Consider the following 18,440-nt stretch of genomic DNA (forward strand, 5'->3'; position numbering starts at 1 on the left):
TTCTGAATTCATATCGGCTGAGGAATTTTACTTGAATCATTTCCATTATTGCAACTTATCCAGAACCTATCCCGGTGCAAATCCTAGTCCCTTTCCAGCCAATAAGCTGTAGTGAAGAAAAATAACGTCGATATTTGGGCAGATAAAAAAAAGAACAATCATTGGTTTACAGCCTATGAACCACAACCATATGATTAAGTTTAATTTTCAGCTAACACTTTAAATCAGGTCAGAAAACGTCCATTTTGAAAAGTCCGTGAGTTCGAAACGATGACAGTTTACTTCGAAATCTCATCCCGTCATTCACGAGCTCGGCCCGTTACGTTTACAGCCGGTTCGGAGAGCCCAATTCTTTGCCACATTTGTTGTGAACAGTTCTGCGGGCCGATCCTTGCGTTTTGTTGATCCCGGAATAAATCCGATCACGTCCGCGAATAAAATCACTACGACAAATCGTGCCCTGTAGATGATGGTTCGGCTGTGAAGTGCTAACTCGGTGGAATTGCGTTATTTTGTGCCGGGGACGGGTTGTAGGAATTGCTGCAAATTTCGTATCCCGTTCAGTGGGGAGGAGCGCACGTCACTAGCTCACACGTCAGCCGGAATTCACACACACTAATTGTTACAAAAAAACACTTGCCCAGCCACAAGCGGGTGAATCTTCTCGGGCTCGACAGGGAAAAAGCAGTGTTTTGGCTTAAAAATGGTATTGTTTATGGAATTTGTGCAATCAGTGCGAGGTCGTGACATTAATCCCACTTTTTTACACCCACCTTTGTAGGTATTAATAGCAGCCGCCGTGTGTACGAAGGCAGGGAAAAGTATGTATCATCCGGGAAGGAAAGGGGAGAGCTTATCGCTTCTTCCAGCAACACTGCTTAATGTTTTACTCATGTTTGTCCACTCCGCTTTGTAGCGATCGTTTCCCGGCAGTTTGTCGAGATGACGAAGGCACGCATTGAAGGTTTGCTAGCCGCGTTTCCAAAGCTAATGACCTCGGGCAAACAGCACACTTTCGTCGAGACGGACTCGGTGCGTTACGTGTACCAGCCGCTGGAGAAGCTGTACATGCTGCTGATCACTACGAAGGCGAGCAACATCCTGGAGGATCTGGAAACGCTGCGCCTCTTCTCGAAGGTAATTCCCGAGTACTGCCGCACGCTCGAGGAGAAGGAAATAATTGAGAACGCGTTCGATTTGATCTTTGCGTTCGACGAGATTGTGGCGCTCGGATACCGCGAGAGCGTCAATCTGGCCCAGATCAAAACGTTCGTCGAAATGGATTCGCACGAGGAGAAGGTTTACCAGGCGGTGCGCCAGACGCAGGAACGTGAGGCGAAGCAGAAGATGCGCGAACGGGCGAAGGAACTGCAGCGCCAGCGCATGGAGATGAAGAAGGGCCAGTCGGGAGGGCGAGGTGGTGTGGGTAGTGCGGGTGGATTTGGCAACAACAGCTTCGGCAGCGGTGGTGGTGGTGGCGGTGGCATATCTAGTGACAGCATTTCCTCGCTAAGCACACCGTCGGCTAACATAGCGGAAATCAGCAAACCAGCATCGGCGGCATCGTAAGTAACGCGCAAGGGAATGTCTTCTTTTTCAATTGAGTGTAATTAACGTTACATTTATCATTGCAGAAAATCGACCGCTCCTCGAAACGCGCTCAAATTGGGAGGAAAAACACGCGATGCCGACACGTTCGTCGATCAACTGAAGAACGAAGGGGAAAAGGTGGTTTCTACGCCACTGCCCACAGCAGCAGCATCGGCCGCGGCAAAGGCAAAGCCAGTGTCGGATGTGCCGATGGATTCGTACGTGTACCATGCATTGCTTTGTTGTTTTTGAGCCCATAAAAATTATATTAACAAATTCCTTCTCATTTTGCAGCGTCCACTTGCGCATGGAGGATAAGGTGGTGATCCGCATCGGACGCGACGGTGGGCTGCAAACGTTCGAGCTGTCCGGGCTGCTGTCGCTGCGCATATCGGACGAAAAGTATGGCCGGATCAAGGTGCAGCTGGATAATACGGACCAGCGCGGCATACAGCTGCAGACGCACCCGAACGTGGACAAGGAACTGTTCCGTAGCTCGAATCAGATTGGGTTGAAAAATCCGGCCAAACCATTCCCGCTCAACACGGACGTGGGTGTGCTGAAGTGGCGCTACCAGACACAGGATGAATCTGCCATTCCGTTGACGAGTGAGTGTACACTAAGACGGTTGAAGAAAAGCTCTCGGAGATGTACTAAATTATCACTTTCCCTTTTTCCGCCTTTTTGCAGTCAATTGTTGGCCATCGGAAAATGCCGAGGGCGGTTGTGATGTGAATATTGAGTACGAGCTCGAGCACACACGGCTGGAGCTGCAGGACGTTTGCATCACGATTCCATTACCGTAAGTTGCTGCGATACAAGAAGGAGACCACTCTCACTTGAATATTCCTTGCTAAATTGATTTGGCCGCTCCTTTTTCAGAATGGGTATTACGCCATCGATTGCCGAATGTGACGGTGACTACAATCACGATTCGCGAAAGAACCAGCTGCTGTGGAACCTTCCGGTGATCGATGCTTCCAGCAAACAGGGCTCGATGGAATTCAGTGTGCCGAGCTCCATTCCGGGTGACTTTTTCCCGCTTGATGTAAGCGCAACATTGTGTTGGCGGTTGCCCATTCATCTAATGATTTTTTTGGTTCGTTCTTAACCCAGGTTACATTCTCGTCAAAGATTCCCTATGCTGAGCTAGCGCCCGCAAAGGTACTGCTGGTCGACGACGGTAGCGAGGTGAAATTCTCGGCCGAAACAGTTTTCTACACGGATAAGTTTGAAATAGTGTAATCCCTGTGTCGCGGGATGACTGTCCTGTAATGTTTCTTCTCGCAATCGCGGTAACAGATCGTTGCGTGAATTATACATATATCATTATATTTCTGCTTACACTTGATGCCGCAATTCCACAGTACAGAGACGATGGGCAAAAAAAAAAAATAATAATATAAAAGGGAAGCTGTTCGGTGAAGCTGTGTAAGTGCGCGCGCTCTCGTTCAAATAGCGAATTTTGCCTTTGAGTCGTTGTGAGCAACGGACTCTCACGGATAAGATGATGGTAGTAGTAGCGATCAACACTTTCCTGTATGCCTGTTGCGTTTATTGGAGCAGTAGGGTGGACATAGCAATTTTATTTCGATTTTCTTTTATCAAGTGCATATACACATCCTCTCTCGTTCGTGCGTGTGCTACTTTTATGTTAAGCAAAAGCAACTTATCAAACACGCTGGAACCCGCACAGCGGTGGGAAACATTCTACAATTAGCAAAGCTGTACGATGACGAGTTTACTAATTATCAGCATGAGAAGAGAGAGAGAGAATAAAAAACAAACAAGTAACCCAAACATGAAAAGGTAAATAAATATAAATTATCTATAAAGATGTCTTTTTGTTCGAAGTCAATGATGGGATAATGCATTCAAAAAATCATACAGATTCGATCTTTTCGGCTGAGTGTATCACATATAGGATGATCTTCATAATGCATAAAATTTTAAAAAATATATAAATATGCAATGAAGTCAGAAGCCTGTTTATGAGAATACTGGGTAATATGGTAATTTTTATGATGGATATGTTTGTAAACAGCTCTGAGCGCTTATTCAACCAAAAAAACAAAGAAAGAAAGGGTTACAATGAAGTAATTAAACAGAAAAAGTATCGTTTCCTTCCTTCAATGTCTCGGTCGCTATTAGTACTGGGATTTTTGCAAATTTCCAATTGCATTTTCAATACGAATTATTTTTTGTTCAATACAAAAAAAAATATTTTAAAATTATAAAAAGCTTTTTGATGCAATCCTTTGTATGCCCATATTGCCCCTCAAACCCGTAATCCACAGTCCCAGGTTTATAGAGAGTAGCACAACCAGCACAGCTCATCTGCAGACATCTTGTGTTTGTAATCAAAACAATAACATAACCCCATTCGCACACATTCTTATTACGCGGTTACTTTCCAGCAGCTCGCTTTGTTGCCATTTGAAGATAGTTTTTTTTGTTAGATCTTATACCTCAAAGAGCAATGTTATGAAATAGTATTTGTAACTAATTTTGTATTTCGAATCGAATATTCTGTTAGCATTTTCCACTCCCTTCCCTTTCGCAGCGCCACGTAACGGCCGACTGTAATGTTAGTGCGTAATGCTCGTGAAGCGTCTGTTTTGTTCGTACGCAAAAGCACTAAACCGATTACAGCGTGCACCGAGCGCTAGTAAACACACCTCCTCCGATTACAACGATGTTGCGCCGTTCGAATGCCGTTCCTTGGTGCGGAACTTCAGCATCGATGCGAACCACCCACCCGACGATGGACAAAAGCCGGTAACGACGGTGTCACTGTACCATATGAAGAAAATAATAAAAGCTTCCGGTACGGTGCTGGGCGAAAGTGTCGAAGGGCCCACCTGCATACAGACGGTGTGTCCCGTGTGTCACGTCGTACCGGGGGGTGCGGAGGGAAAGCCCATCAGCGACGCGATACGGAGCAAAATTTTTGTGAACAAAACGACGGGCAATTTTACGTGCTCGTCGTGCCAGTATCTCGGCCGGTGGGATCATATAGAGAAGTTTTTCCCACCGACCAGCCGGACGCCGAAGACGGTGCAGGAGTTGCGCAAGCTGAGGGATGCCTTTCTCGAGCTGAAAGGCGAGCACGTGGGTACGGTGTGTCCTATCCCGGGCGATGCGATTGCGGTGGACACGGTGGAGAGAGCGCGAGAGGTTATTAAGTTCCTTAGCTTGGAGGTAAGTTGGCAAATGACTCTTTTGCTTTATAAACATATTAAACATGTCGCTGTTGTTTTAGAATATAATTCCCGACACACTAGTGAGCGTGAAAGCACGCTGGAACGAGGACAAACGGGAGCTCTTCATACCACTGCTGGACGTAGAAGATCGGGCGATCGGTTACAAGACGCTCCACGTGGGTTCCGATGGAGAAGTATTTGAACGTACCGTGCCAGAAACGAATGCCAGCGGTCTCGTTTATCTTAGATGTAACCCTTCAAACCCAGTAGCGAAGGCCAAAGACCTTAGTCAACACAATGCCATACTCGTACTTAACGTGCTCGATCTGCTTGCCCTGGGCAGTGTGAAGCTAAATGGTAAGCTCATTTAAGCTCATTGAAAGCAAAACCATTTCAAATTGTGCTTTTTTCTCTCTCTCTTTTTCCCTCAAATTGTGCCATCTAGCCACGGCAGTATGTCTTCCGCACGGTCTTAAAGCACTACCTCAACAGTGTCTGCCCGGGTTGGAACGGTTCCAGCGGTTAACGCTGTGGTTCAACTACGACACTGCCGGCTGGGATACGGCCCGTAACTACGCCAAGAAGCTGGACGAGCGAAGGTGTCTGTTTGTGCGCCCGACCGATCAGCATCCAACGCCGTACCGGGCGCTGCTGGAAGGTACGCTCGAACTAAAGGCAATCCTCTCGAAAGCGCAACCGATCCTGCACCAATCCATCACGACGTTCCGCTCGCTGCGACAGGACGTGCTGAGCGATCTGCAAAACATCGACAAAGTGCAGGGCGTCAAGTGGAAACGCTACCCGACGCTCAACAAGCTGCTTAAAGGCCATCGCAAGGGAGAGCTTACCGTACTGACCGGACCGACCGGCTGTGGTAAGACCACCTTCATGTCGGACTACTCGCTCGATCTGGCACAGCAGGGCGTTTCGACGCTTTGGGGCTCGTTCGAAATCCGCAACACCCGGCTCGCCGTAACGCTGCTCCGGCAGATGGTGGGCCGACCGCTGGACGAGAACCTTTCCGAGTTTGAGCAGTGGGCGGATGCGTTCGAGCGGCTGCCGATCTACTTTATGACGTTCCACGGCCAGCAGCCGATCAAGATCGTGATGGAAGCGATCGAGCACGCACAGTACGTGCACGACATCCAGCACGTCATCATCGACAATCTGCAGTTTATGATGGGGGTGCTGGACGAGTCGAAGCATCTGGACCGATACTGGAAGCAGGATGCGATCATTGCCGCCTTTCGCACGTTCGCCACCAAGCGCAACTGCCACGTGACGCTGGTGATCCATCCGCGCAAGGAGCGCGACACGGACGAGCTGACGACGAGCTCGATCTTTGGCGGGGCGAAAGCGTCCCAGGAAGCGGACAATGTACTGATCATACAGGACAAGCGATTAACGTCCGTGCGGGGCAAGAAGTATCTGCAGGTAGCGAAAAACCGGTACAGCGGCGATCTTGGCATTATGCCGCTAGATTTCGACAAGGCAAGTCTCAGCTACGCTCAGCGCAAGAAAAAACCGGACGGTGATGATGGAGGGTCGAACGAAGGGCCGGCTGGCAGTGAGCAGATTGATCGGACGGTTAGACGAGCGTTTTAAGGTGGAATGCAGGCGCCAACGAAAGGTAGTAGTGTACAGAAAGCAGACAAAATGTGTAGTGGTCGTTAAAAAACAGATTACATTTCAAACTGCCAAGAGTAAAGTGAGTCATAAATATACAAGTAGAGTCTCCGTGCAGTACTGAATGCCGTTCTTTCATCCGATATTTGCCGTCGTTAGCGGTTAAAACAATTATCCTAACGCGTGTGTGCGTGCGCATTGTGTCCTACGTTGAAGATTGTCGGTAGTTTTTCACATCCAGCAACTTTTTGCCGCACATCGCACAGATGCCCTTCTTGTACGCACACTGCTGGCAGTAATGTGATCCGGCTTGGTGAATTTTCTGCTTACATATTCTACGGGGAAAGAAATGTGAAACAAATGTTTGATGATACATTAGCATACGAAAATACTCCACGAAGATGCAAAGGGATTGCTAACTTACCGACAAGGTGCAAAGTTTCCTGCCATGGGATTGTACCGTGCCTTCGCGCTTGAGAGTGCCTTATTTTCGTTGATTTTCCTACCACCGCCCTCGGTGGTGTTTCTGGCACCCGCCTTCCATGGATCGGGAGTGATTACCTTGCCCAGTTTCTTTTCACACTTTTCACAGACCATCGTGCAGCGGCAGTGGCTGGAACAAGGGATTGCGTTGTTGTACTGCGGGAAAAGACGCTCGTTCCAAGATTGACTGGCGGAGCTTTGTTTACATCAGGGGTGAACAACTCTAACCCTACAGAACGGTGATATCTATATGCGGCACATGTTGGGGTTTTCCGAAATAATGTGGAAGTATTTTTATGATGTAATCTATTTGTACATGTTAAAACAGAAATACATGATCTGATAACAACGCTTAAATTCAGTGAACATTCACTCCACGATAAAATTACACGCGGTTGTCAGTGAAACCAGCGCAGTGAATGCAAGCCCTCTACTGTAACCTCCAGCATGACAGCAAGTGTCAACACAAAACGATGCAGTGCCCAGAGTGACCAGAAATACCGATTTGTCTGTATTCCTACCGATTTTTCATATGCCTACCGATTCACAGATAATACGGACGTCACACGAAGCGTAGGGGAAGGTAGGTAAAGACGGACACTGCGGGTAAGATGGACACTTCTCATAAATGCATCAAAATGGTAATTTTCGAAAAAATCAACAATGCAGCATCCTAACTTAAAGTTGAACAACACATTTGAGAACATTTTTGGCAATATATATGCAAAATTGGTTAAATCAGCGAACAAAATAAACTTTCAATCATGAGCATCCTTGTGGATCTAATTTGACTACTACGGATCTTAAGCTCTACAACTTGTATTGTTTATATTTCCGGAAGTTTTATTTCATGAATGGGTTGTCGTGATCATTAATGAAAAAACTGGCGAAAGAACGAGGATAAAAGCAATACAAAATATTGTTTTCTGGTGGTTTAAACATTCTGACACCAAAGCGGGAAAGACGGACACCTTGTTGTAGGGAAAGATGGACACCAAATTTATTGATTTTTTTTACTTCTTATATCAATTGGTGATGAATATATTTCTTCAAATATCTTAAATAAGGGTATTCCGATGCTATAAATCAATCAGTAACTAGAGAAAGTATTGAAATAAGCGAGAAATGAAACACCGGTTAAAATAGTAGCCATTCGTTATGCTATTACACGCTCGACGCTGATGAGGCGCTTCACGAAATCCAATATCTTGTCACGACTTGGACAACTTTAAACAATAAAAAAATGATGCATTGATACGACATTGTTAAGGAATAGATGAGACATTCTATGGGATTACAAACATCAAATGTTGAATTTTGACATGGTCGAAAATTGATTAAACTATTAGCAAGTCCCTCAAAAATTACTGGGGTCGAGGTCTTTTCGCGTAGTAATTTCCTTAAAGGCAGTTCTAGACTGTTGTTCTGTAAGCTGGAGCAACGTCAGCTGTAAGTGCGCGATATTTCAATAATGCTTTAGATTCTGCATTCTACGATATATTAGGCTGGAAATAGACGAACCGAGATCATCGCGGTACCGCGAAAATCGCGTATGACTTGAGCTGTCAATTATGTTATAAAATCTGACAGATAGGCGAGATAATCGCGGTTCGTGTATGGAACCATCCGAGGTCTGGTGACGATTGAATGTGCCAAGAAGAAATATTTTTCTATCAATTTGCGAATAAAATTATTTATTTCACATAGTGTATGCAAAATAAAATACAAAACTCGTTTCTCGACACGAGTTTTCACACAAATCTGCCAGAAAAAGTAAAAATAATCGGTTCGCGCTACCGCGAAAATCTCAGCAATACCGAAGTTGGGTATCTCTGCGAAACAGCAGGCGCGATTGGAGGCGCGGAAGATTTGACAGCTCTACTGTTATACAATTGTTATAAACAAGGCGCGAATTTCGCGGTACCGAGACGATCTCGGTTCGTCTATTTCCAGCCTTAGAAGCGGTGCTTACAATTTCTAAAACCACATCTGAATGAATCGTCGTTGCAATAGGCCAAAAATTGGTTTATAAACGTACCAGGACGTGGAAAGCGATAGAATTTGTTAAAATATTGTAAAACTCTTCACTTTCCAACGTTTTCTACAGGTGTCCATCTTACCCTTCATGGTGTCCATCTTTCCCATATCAGATGTCCGTCTTACCCGAACATTTCAAAACCGCACGAAAAAAAACATGTTTTTCATTCATGAAAAATACGCAAAATCGATGGAAACTTAAAAGTTTCAACACATTTTCTCATAAAACATGAGTGTAAGATAATATATGCACATTTTCAAGATCGTTGCACTTATATATCCCTAGATTTTTACCATTTCCCTTAACGTGTCCGTCTTTACCTACCTTCCCCTAATCTTTGGCGTAAACTGAATTTCAGCCATACAACCCTGAAATCTTTTGACAGGAAGTTTACGCTCTCCCATACAAATCAAGCGTAAACTTTTTGAGTTTACGCTTCGTGTGACGTCCGTATAAGCCTCCTAAAACTACCGATAAAATTTAGGTGCGCCTACCGAAAACCGCCAAAATAATCTGGCCACACTGGCAGTGCCGGCAAATAAAACAACAAACAACACGAGCAGCGTGCAAATGCGTTCGGTCGCGTCCAGGACAAACAAGAGCGAAAATTAAAGCATGGCAGCCACACTGGACGGTACTGATCCGGCAACGGCCGAAACATGGACGATCGACCAGGAGGAAGAAAAAAGCCTGACCAAAATCATCGTGCGCAACGTGAACGATCTGACGGTTGCAGGGTTAAGGCGAATGTGCAGCCACTACGGTACGGTGGTGGATGTGTTTAAAATCAAATCTGGCGGCACTGCGTTCATCGAATTTTCCTCCGATACGTAAGAAAAACAAGCAACAGTAATAACTTTAAGATAAAACGGGACAATTGATTAATCTTTTTTTAATTCATTTGCAGCGAAGCAGGACTGGCAATTCAACAACTTAATCAGAAGCTTGGCTTCAACTACAATGCGGAACTGGCACAACCGAAGGAAACTCTACCCTCTGTTGAGCCAGACGCTTCCGCTCCACCGCAACCGGACGAGGACTGGGAGCAGGTTAGTGCGAAGCGTCGCTTCAACGTGGGCTTTTCACTGCCCTTGCTGATCAATTTCCCTGAGCGGGACACGTTGGCCACGAATGCTAACTACCGGGCGAAAGAAGGAACACTGAGACGGACCGACCCAGAGTCGTTCTTTCGCATATACAAAGTGTTGGAATCGTTCGAAACCAAGAAAACACTCGATTACAATCCAGAGGAGCTGAGAAAGCGTGTGGAATCGTTTCAAAAATCATACGCCAACGAGCAGAATCGCTTCGACGGGGAGACGTTAGTGTACGAAGGCCTCACCGCTAAGGAGAGCGCACTGTTCGACGTTACACGCTGTGTGGTATGTAAAGCGTACGGGTTTAGTTACTGCAAGGGCTGCAAAACGTACTATTGCTCGGTGCAGCACCAGAGACAACACTACGACGAACACAATCACATTTGCAATAAGCGAGCGGGAGGAGAAGTGGCTGCGCAAAGTGATGCAAGTGAAGTGGGGAAAAAGGTGGAACTTGCGACCAAACCGCAGGAAGTGCTCACAAGAGATCCTCTTCCTGAGAAGGCAAAAGTGTTTATCACCGCAATCCTGACGCCTGATCGTATTTATGTACGTTCCGCACACCCAGCAGCCGACACGATGTATCTGGCAACGCTTGGTGAATTTGCCTGCGCAGGACTTACGGCTGTGCCGGTGCAGAACAGCAAGGAACCGACGGCTGGAGACATTTACCTCGCAATGTACGAACCGTTGGGGGTTCACGGCAGGGTACTGGTAACGGAAGTTGGTCCGGAAAGGTCCAAGTGTGCCTTCATTGACCATGGAAAGGTTGATTTCGTTAGCAATGGCGATCTTCTGCTGATTGAGGACACCGAACTGATGTACCGAAAGGTGCTGATCTACAAGGTGTGCCTAACGGACATAACGGACGAGCATGGAGAGCACGAAAAAGCGATGCAGTACTTGGCGAAGCTACGGGACCGCCCACTGCAGATGAAGTATCGTCTCGAGGCGAATAATATCGTCGACGTGCAGCTGCAAACCCCCGAAGGAGAGAGCGTTAATGAACAGATCAACAGGTTGATCATCATTCCTCCGTTTGGCCGTGATTCAAACCAATACGACAGCACCGGACGGGGAGATGCCAAAAATGGAGCGTTCGTTATGTACAAGGTACGTGGTAGTGACCGAAAGGCAGGCTTACTTATTCGATTATTGTCATGTTTAATTAAAATAACGTTACATCATTCTACTTTGCCTCACAGGAAATTCCACAATCTGAGCCGTCGTTCGGCGAAAGCAAGCAGATTATGATACTGAACCGTACAACCGTACTGCTGGACAGCCGTATCACGTGGATAGCGATGAGCGATCTGCCCTACCTAGAGAATCTGCAGCGAATGCTCGAATCCTACGGCAAGAAGGTTGCCGAATTCCGTCAATCGTACGTACCGCGCGAAGGGGAAATGTGTTTGGTGCGGTGCCTGAACCGCTGGTACCGTGGCGTTTGCTACGAAACGGCCGGTGATGGTAAACCGGCCATCTTCCTTTGCGATTACGGTTCGATGACGCTGGTAGATTTGTCCAACATACGCAAAATACCGCCCCAGCTGGCGACCAAAACGATGCGAACCCATGACGGCGTGGTGGAACATTTAGCTGAGGCAAAGGCGGGCGGACTAACGCTGGATTCAATCTTCTTGGATATCTATCTGCCCGAGAATGAACCGATCTGTGCGGATTTAAGCCAGCAAACCGTCACGGTGGGGCTGCCCGGTGCGGAACAAGAGGAAACCTACACGGTGTTAAATCTGCACGAACTTTCCGCTCTTATAAAATCGCGACAAGCTGAATAACATTGAGCATCGGTTCGATTTCTAAGAGGACGGTTACATCGTCGATAAACGGCAAAACGGTGATTAAAAAAGCGTACAAAAAGAAGTTTATTAGAAGATAAGTATAACAAAAACAAAATTTTCATCCAAGACAAATGAGGCATTACTCATGTGAAATATTTGCTTTTCAAAGATATCAATAAACATTATATTGTTTTATATGAATTAGTATTATGTTAGTATGTTTGTGCCAATATTGTGTCAAATACAACTCCAAAAGACTTTTTTATAATTAATTTGAGTATTACAAACAATAATTTGCTCGCCAAAGCCTGATGTAAATGGAACACTAAAAAATTGGTTCCATTGCAAGCGATAAGCAATTTGAAGATTTTTGAGTTAAGGATTAAGTAAACATTGTTTTGCTAATTAGGCTTAGAGTTACTGACAAACTTATGGGATAGAAATGTTAATTTACTTTTGTTTGCATTTAAAAATAATTAAACATTGGCCAGCATACTAGTGGTGGGAGCTCGGAATCGGATCTACCCGATTCCGATTCCGTGTTGGGAATCAATTCCGGAGCCGATTCCGATGCTGGAATCGATTCCGATTCCGGAGTCGATTCCGGAGCCGATTCCGGAGCCGATTCCGGAGCCAATTCCGGAGCCGATTTCGGAGTTGGCTCCGGAGCCGATTCCGGTGTTGACTCCGGAGCGAAATCAGTCCGGGAATCTCCATGCGAATGGATCTTTTACACGTAAATTTGGATTTTTGCGGTTATCAATACGTAGTATGATTGGACCCAAACGCCTTTTTTATGGCGATGCCGAAACTGACTCCGTTTGGTAGCCGATTCTAATTTATGAGCCATTTCCGATTCGATAGCCGACTTCGATTCCGGAACCGATTCCGGAGTCGATTCCGGAACCGATTCCGATTCCGGAGCCGATTCCGGAATCGATTCCGGAAACTGATTCCGGACCTACTAGCCGGAATCGATTCCAGAAAACTGCGGAGCTAGCCGGAATCGATTCCGACAAAAACTTCATTTTTCCCATCACTACAGCATACTGTCTGCCGTTTTTCAACACCTGATGGGGTTATTTTAACGAATTTTGTTTTTGCTTGACGCCTAAATATATGCAATAAAGCAAGTTGGGAACAGTGAATTAACTACACAACACAAATTACATATCTTTAGGCGAACAGAGGAAACAGGCTGCTTGTTTAAATGTGACAAATTCACTCGATTAAAATATAAGTTAAATTAATAGCTCTTGTTGTAATTGCTTTTGTTTTGCTGCTATTCAACATATTTTTGATGAATTTTATATCAGTAATATAACAGCAACAGTATTGTTGAGTTAAATTGCATTACTTTACGCGTTTAGCAAGACTAAAGCAAGTATTGATGCCTAACTCAAACAATAAAATCACCCTGCTTTCTCGCTCTATTGGGCTTGATGGTCTGTGAGGTAGAAAGAGAAATAATGTTGATATGTTTTTCATGTAAAAAAAGCAGTAAGTAAAATGGTAATTACTCGTTGCTTTGTACGAACGGAAATTTTAAATAACACTAATCAACATACGTACCATAACAACTTTTCAGCCTACCCTCCACAAGCGCAATCTGCCAGGATTTGACAGTCCGCAAAACAGCTGATTGTTGCGTACGGCGGCAGGTTGTTCAGTTCCCCCTTGATTTTAGCTGCAGCAACAACACAGCAGCATTTCCTCACCGAAGCAGCATCTCCAATCCATCCGAATCCATAAAGTGTTTACACGAAACTTATCACAATAATTATCATACTATCTGCCTGTGTACCTTCGCCTTATCTGCTGCGTAAGCGTCGTGCGATCCAATCGACTGTATCGAACGTAAAGTCGTTTCACAGCATAACACACACACACACACACCGGGGAAAGGAGCGGTTCTAAAAATAGTGCACACTGTTGTGTGGGGTGCTTAATTTATGCTCCCCTGCTGCTGCTGTTGCTGCTAGATCTGAAACAAGGCAACCTGCGATCGTTGAGACAAATCATAGCTGGAGTAGTGTTAGCGCTGCTGCAAGCGAAGCAATTTCTGCGTAACTTTGTGCTCGAAGAAGTCGTTCCTCTGCTTCTACAATGACCGACCTAACGACCAAGTACAATATCATCGATGAAAAGCCACCCTTTAACGCACCGTTGAAGGGACAATACAAGCAGTAAGTATGGTACAATACACGCAGTAAGCTTCCCCAAAAGCATTCAAAATAATTGTTTCTTAATGCGTTTGCTTAATTCAATTAAACCCATACGCACCCAGGGGCTTCGGTTACTACACCATGCGCGAGCGACTGCCCGTCATCCTGACGCAGGTGATTGATCAGCTGTCCAAGGACAAGGAGCAGATTGTGGCCAACTTTGGTGGCGAAACGGCGCGCGAAGAGTTGAAGGGTGCGATCGGGGAAATTTCCAAGCTGAAGTATGAGCTGCAGACGGATAAGGACTTTCGCCCGATAAAGACGGCGCTCGGGGACGAGACGGTGTGGAACAGCTTTCTCGAAGGTCTTGGGCAGGACAATTCCTACTTTTCCGCCTGCTGGCTGTACGCGGAAACGTACATGTACCGGCGGTTAAACAACATCTTCGAGAACACGTAACTATGATTTTATCCATTTTTTAAAAGCGGACTTTAACTAAGAAACATCCACCGTTTGTGTTTTTGCAGTCAAACGCTACAAAAGCTGGACTACTTTCAGCAGCAAAAGCATAAAGCGCTGACAAACTCGTACGATGCCATGGTTGCGGTGTTGCGATCCATCGAAGCATTCAACGGAGAAACCAGAACGACGGAAGAAATCGGTTCCTTTTTCCGCAATCTGTTAAAGGTGAGCATTTTGAATTTGAAAAAATTGTCACATACTTATCATCTCTTCCGGATTGGTAGTTGAACCTTTGGGGCAATCGATGCGACTTGTCCATCAGCGCCGGTCAGGATGTGAAACAGGACGGTGACCCGTTCAGTCTGCTCGACTCGCTAGACCAGTGCATTGTGCGCGATCAGACACAAGACATTTGGGAGTGCATTACGGCCAACGGCTCCTCTGGCATTGTGGAGATCATAAATGACAACTCCGGGTACGAACTGTTCACCGACCTTTGTCTGGCAGATTTTATCGTCCATCATCAGCTCGCCCCCCAGGTGTGTTTCAACGTGAAGGCCATTCCGTGGTACATATCGGACGTAACGCCGAAGGACCTGCAGTGGACGCTGGATACGCTGGCCTCGAACGTATCGCAGCCACTGCTCGCACAGTTCGGTACGCGTCTGAAAGCCCATTTCGCATCCGGGGCGCTAGAAATGCGCCCTGTCGATCACTTCTGGACCTCACCGTACGAGTTCTACCGAATGCGCGACATTGCACCGGCACTGTACGAAAAGCTATCGCGGGCAAAGCTGCTCGTGTTCAAGGGGGATCTGAACTATCGGAAACTGTTGGGAGATTTTAACTTCCCGTACAATACGCCCTTCGTTGAGGCGCTGCGTGGCTTTCTGCCGACTAGCCTGTGCACGTTGCGCACGGTAAAGGCGGATCTGATCTGCGGGCTGCCGGATGGGATGGCGGAAGAGCTGACGCGCAAGGACGCCTCGTGGATGGTGACCGGGGAGTACGGGGTGATACAGTTTGCCGGGAAATGACCGGAATGTGCCGGTGATTAGGCGTAGCGGCGTGTGCTTTTTCTCTTATTTTGATTTGTTATGGGTGAGATATTGTTTTAACGAAAATAAATTACGTTGCGTAAAGGGTGCGTTTTCACTTTCGTACAATAGACGCTAAGCAATGCTACTGGCTATCCAGGATTGTAGTTGCGTAGATAGAGCACTTCGTATTGCCATACTTTAAGGCGGTCTGCAGTAGCGGGTAAGGATTAATACGTACCAACAATTAAGAAAGCGTTGTGTTGCGTAAATTTAGGCATTCAGCAACTTGAACTAGAATAAACTAGGCCGATTTCTTTTTTTTATAGATACGTAGCTCATGCTGGCTAAAACCTTAGCTTAAGCTAGAACAAGGGATCGTAAGTGCAGAACATAGACTAGGAAGTACAGGACTGATAATGTGCTGTGGCCAATACAAACGCTACCGTCTATTTCAAATGGATAAGCCAAATAATACTTACCGGTTCTATTCTATAATGGATTTGACTGGATGATGCACGCCAGTTTGATCACATTGATTTGTTACTTTTTGTATTCTTCCAACACAGAAATGAGTTGTAATAAAATAATTGTATCAAATTCATTTTTACACACCCATCGATGTTCGGACGAGACCACAGCCTACTCATCGCGCGCAGCAAAAACATCGCATCTTCGGACGGCACGCACACATGCAAGATCATCATGCGATTTTCGTCTACACACCCTACACACACACCCAGACGTGTTGGTACATGATCTGCGCAGGGCAATGCAATGAAAAGAATAGTTGTTTTTGGCAAAACAATGGAAAAATGGAGAAAACTAATTGTTTACCGGTTCGGTTTCGAGATGCACAAACAAAACAATCGGATGCGCGTCCTGTAATCGAATGCGAATGCTGCCAACAAGAGAGAATGTGATGCCAGATAAAAAATGGGCTACAGCACACACCTACACGTACTAATAGTCTTTGCATTTGTAGTCAAGAGAAATTTGCGAGAATCTTCTTTGTTTAATTGGCGTTTTATTTAAAATGAACTGAATAAATTAAAGGGACAAATGCAAACGAGAAACCGCTCTTAAAAAAGAGCAAGCGATGATGCTGCTGCTTTTCCAGTTTTCGCTGAAGCCTTTCACACACACTTGTACGTAGCTATAGATGAGAGTGTGTATCAGAATTTTCTCCTCCCAAGCAAGACATGACGCTTTCGCCGCCATCTTTGCACAAACCAAAAATGGCTTGCGAATATTCGCATCACCGCAACCGGCGATGTGGCTGTAATAAAACAATGAATATGAACACACAACCCCCCTTTTGAACCAATTGGAATGAACGATAGAGAAGTTCTTTTTACTGCAATTCAATCAGTGGCCCTGAAAAGGGCCGTTTTTCTTGTATGCCGATGATCCGTGGTGGTTTCGAGATGAGCGAGGGGTGATGGCGACGGCGCGTGCGGCGCACACGGTCCCGCGACTGGGCACATGCACACACACACACACACACGCGGACGCGCAATAGCACACAGCAAACTTCTTAACCTCCGAATCCGTAGAGCGTACGGCCCTGGCGCTTCAGAGCGTACACCACATCCATCGCCGTGACCGTCTTGCGCTTGGCGTGCTCGGTGTAGGTGACCGCATCGCGGATCACGTTCTCCAGGAACACCTTCAGCACACCGCGCGTCTCTTCGTAGATCAGGCCGGAGATACGCTTCACGCCGCCACGGCGAGCCAGACGGCGGATGGCGGGCTTGGTGATGCCCTGGATGTTATCGCGCAGCACCTTGCGATGACGCTTGGCTCCTCCCTTTCCCAGTCCCTTGCCTCCCTTGCCGCGACCGGTCATTCTGCTGGTATTGGTATTGGTGGGGTTTCAAAGGAAAAAGCTTCACAAACTTGCACAGCGAAGATGTATCGAACGAGATTTTCACACACGAATAAGGGGATTCTAGGAAAATCGGCTCTTTTTATAATCGCTGCCCAGACGCACAGCTCGCTAGGTTGGCAGCACGAGAAACGCCAGATGTTTACACTGCAACGGTCAGCACTTGATGTGCTTGTGGCGCCAAAAGCACGGCACAACAAGGCGTCCGATCTATGCAGGTAGAAAAGCAGCAAATTCTATTGAAATGTCCGAGGTCGTATGATTTTTTACATGAAATTTAGAAAACTAACTGATTATTTTTTCATCGCATGTTGTCGCATATTGATTTGAGTATGTGCCATCTTTCGACTTATTTTAAAATATTATTGAACGATGTTACTGTTCTCTTAATTCAAGGGTTTATTATTTGAGATGATTTTTAAATAATTTTTAAAACACATCCACACAGCAATTTTAATCGGGTTTGTGCATTTTTATGGTTAAAATTTTATTATATTGGACCTAACAACGCAGAAAACAGTCCAACATATGAGCAGAAATCGAGCCGATTTGGCTACCTGCTACAGGGCTTGTCATATTATTTTCTGAACATTTACATTTAATCTGTAAGCAGACCTATTATTCTGAATTTGGATGTTTTTTTTTATTGATGAGTTTTTATTAATAGTAGTTAAAATTTTATACCTATGCGAGAATTGTAAAACAGATAAATGGGGTAAACACAACATGTTTAATACTTTACAAAAAATGTGCAAAATAATTAAATAATATTGGGAAAATACCCTACAAGTTTACGAAGGTGTTGTGATTTTTTAAAATAATTATTAAGAATGTTAGCAATACGAAGACGATCATTCTCCTGTTTTAAATTATATAAAATACGTTTAGTGTATGATAAAACATAAAATATGACACGTCAAGAAAAACATGAAACCCTGCAATCTTCAGGATCCTATCATTCTAACGCCGATCTGGATATGCTAATTTTACTGTTCCCTTCATCTTTTTCCGTATGAGTGTAGCTCTTTCCAATGATATTGCCGCAACCAATC

The 18,440-nt window shown here is 45.5% G+C and overlaps 6 protein-coding genes across 6 annotated transcripts; 4 read left to right on the forward strand and 2 right to left on the reverse strand.

The window, feature by feature from the left end:
• Nucleotides 1-349: 349 nt before the first annotated feature.
• LOC120903087 (coatomer subunit delta) lies at nucleotides 350-3,410 on the forward strand. The gene is made up of 8 exons (XM_040312301.1): nucleotides 350-706; nucleotides 782-821; nucleotides 917-1,565; nucleotides 1,635-1,808; nucleotides 1,885-2,198; nucleotides 2,281-2,392; nucleotides 2,473-2,638; nucleotides 2,707-3,410. Exons 1-8 carry the CDS (start codon nucleotides 704-706, stop codon nucleotides 2,833-2,835), a joined length of 1,587 nt encoding a protein of 528 aa, XP_040168235.1. The 5' UTR covers nucleotides 350-703; the 3' UTR covers nucleotides 2,836-3,410.
• Nucleotides 3,411-3,968: 558 nt separating this feature from the next.
• Nucleotides 3,969-6,536, forward strand: LOC120900960 (twinkle protein, mitochondrial). The gene is made up of 3 exons (XM_040308599.1): nucleotides 3,969-4,791; nucleotides 4,853-5,150; nucleotides 5,239-6,536. The coding sequence occupies exons 1-3, from the start codon at nucleotides 4,189-4,191 to the stop codon at nucleotides 6,396-6,398; spliced, it is 2,061 nt and encodes a 686-aa protein (XP_040164533.1). The 5' UTR covers nucleotides 3,969-4,188; the 3' UTR covers nucleotides 6,399-6,536.
• Nucleotides 6,455-7,280, reverse strand: LOC120900963 (cysteine-rich PDZ-binding protein). Its single transcript, XM_040308603.1, has 2 exons — nucleotides 6,844-7,280; nucleotides 6,455-6,754 (listed from the first exon to the last, which is right to left on the reverse strand). The coding sequence occupies exons 1-2, from the start codon at nucleotides 7,014-7,016 to the stop codon at nucleotides 6,625-6,627; spliced, it is 303 nt and encodes a 100-aa protein (XP_040164537.1). The 5' UTR covers nucleotides 7,017-7,280; the 3' UTR covers nucleotides 6,455-6,624.
• Nucleotides 7,281-9,468: 2,188 nt separating this feature from the next.
• Nucleotides 9,469-12,037, forward strand: LOC120900959. Its single transcript, XM_040308598.1, has 3 exons — nucleotides 9,469-9,770; nucleotides 9,848-11,150; nucleotides 11,243-12,037. Exons 1-3 carry the CDS (start codon nucleotides 9,556-9,558, stop codon nucleotides 11,831-11,833), a joined length of 2,109 nt encoding a protein of 702 aa, XP_040164532.1. The 5' UTR covers nucleotides 9,469-9,555; the 3' UTR covers nucleotides 11,834-12,037.
• A 1,468-nt stretch (nucleotides 12,038-13,505) lies between these two features.
• On the forward strand, nucleotides 13,506-15,605 carry LOC120900961 (damage-control phosphatase ARMT1-like). The gene is made up of 4 exons (XM_040308601.1): nucleotides 13,506-14,022; nucleotides 14,124-14,456; nucleotides 14,529-14,688; nucleotides 14,748-15,605. The coding sequence occupies exons 1-4, from the start codon at nucleotides 13,943-13,945 to the stop codon at nucleotides 15,498-15,500; spliced, it is 1,326 nt and encodes a 441-aa protein (XP_040164535.1). The 5' UTR covers nucleotides 13,506-13,942; the 3' UTR covers nucleotides 15,501-15,605.
• Nucleotides 15,606-16,811: 1,206 nt separating this feature from the next.
• Nucleotides 16,812-17,454, reverse strand: LOC120900962 (histone H4). The gene has a single exon (XM_040308602.1). It carries the CDS (start codon nucleotides 17,347-17,349, stop codon nucleotides 17,038-17,040), a length of 312 nt encoding a protein of 103 aa, XP_040164536.1. The 5' UTR covers nucleotides 17,350-17,454; the 3' UTR covers nucleotides 16,812-17,037.
• Between the last annotated feature and the right edge of the window lie 986 nt (nucleotides 17,455-18,440).

The sequence above is a fragment of the Anopheles arabiensis genome, chromosome 3 (genome assembly GCF_016920715.1).
Source record: "Anopheles arabiensis isolate DONGOLA chromosome 3, AaraD3, whole genome shotgun sequence".
Lineage (NCBI taxonomy): Eukaryota > Metazoa > Arthropoda > Insecta > Diptera > Culicidae > Anopheles > Anopheles arabiensis.

What these genes read in the sequence shown, in the direction of transcription:
- LOC120900960 (XM_040308599.1), top strand. Translation starts at nt 4,189, where the DNA reads ATGCTCGTGAAGCGTCTGTTTTGTTCGTACGCAAAAGCACTAAACCGA. An exon ending in TTAAGTTCCTTAGCTTGGAG is followed by an intron (nt 4,792 to 4,852) that starts GTAAGTTGGCAA and finishes CTGTTGTTTTAG; the next exon opens with AATATAATTCCCGACACACT. An exon ending in GGGCAGTGTGAAGCTAAATG is followed by an intron (nt 5,151 to 5,238) that starts GTAAGCTCATTT and finishes TGTGCCATCTAG; the next exon opens with CCACGGCAGTATGTCTTCCG.
- LOC120900959 (XM_040308598.1), top strand. Translation starts at nt 9,556, where the DNA reads ATGGCAGCCACACTGGACGGTACTGATCCGGCAACGGCCGAAACATGG. An exon ending in ATCGAATTTTCCTCCGATAC is followed by an intron (nt 9,771 to 9,847) that starts GTAAGAAAAACA and finishes ATTCATTTGCAG; the next exon opens with CGAAGCAGGACTGGCAATTC. An exon ending in GAGCGTTCGTTATGTACAAG is followed by an intron (nt 11,151 to 11,242) that starts GTACGTGGTAGT and finishes TTTGCCTCACAG; the next exon opens with GAAATTCCACAATCTGAGCC.
- LOC120900963 (XM_040308603.1), bottom strand. Translation starts at nt 7,016, where the DNA reads ATGGTCTGTGAAAAGTGTGAAAAGAAACTGGGCAAGGTAATCACTCCC. An exon ending in GGAAACTTTGCACCTTGTCG is followed by an intron (nt 6,755 to 6,843) that starts GTAAGTTAGCAA and finishes CTTTCCCCGTAG; the next exon opens with AATATGTAAGCAGAAAATTC.
- LOC120903087 (XM_040312301.1), top strand. An exon ending in TCGGATGTGCCGATGGATTC is followed by an intron (nt 1,809 to 1,884) that starts GTACGTGTACCA and finishes CTCATTTTGCAG; the next exon opens with CGTCCACTTGCGCATGGAGG. An exon ending in TGCATCACGATTCCATTACC is followed by an intron (nt 2,393 to 2,472) that starts GTAAGTTGCTGC and finishes CTCCTTTTTCAG; the next exon opens with AATGGGTATTACGCCATCGA.
- LOC120900962 (XM_040308602.1), bottom strand. Translation starts at nt 17,349, where the DNA reads ATGACCGGTCGCGGCAAGGGAGGCAAGGGACTGGGAAAGGGAGGAGCC.
- LOC120900961 (XM_040308601.1), top strand. Translation starts at nt 13,943, where the DNA reads ATGACCGACCTAACGACCAAGTACAATATCATCGATGAAAAGCCACCC. An exon ending in TTGAAGGGACAATACAAGCA is followed by an intron (nt 14,023 to 14,123) that starts GTAAGTATGGTA and finishes ATACGCACCCAG; the next exon opens with GGGCTTCGGTTACTACACCA. An exon ending in TTTTCCGCAATCTGTTAAAG is followed by an intron (nt 14,689 to 14,747) that starts GTGAGCATTTTG and finishes CCGGATTGGTAG; the next exon opens with TTGAACCTTTGGGGCAATCG.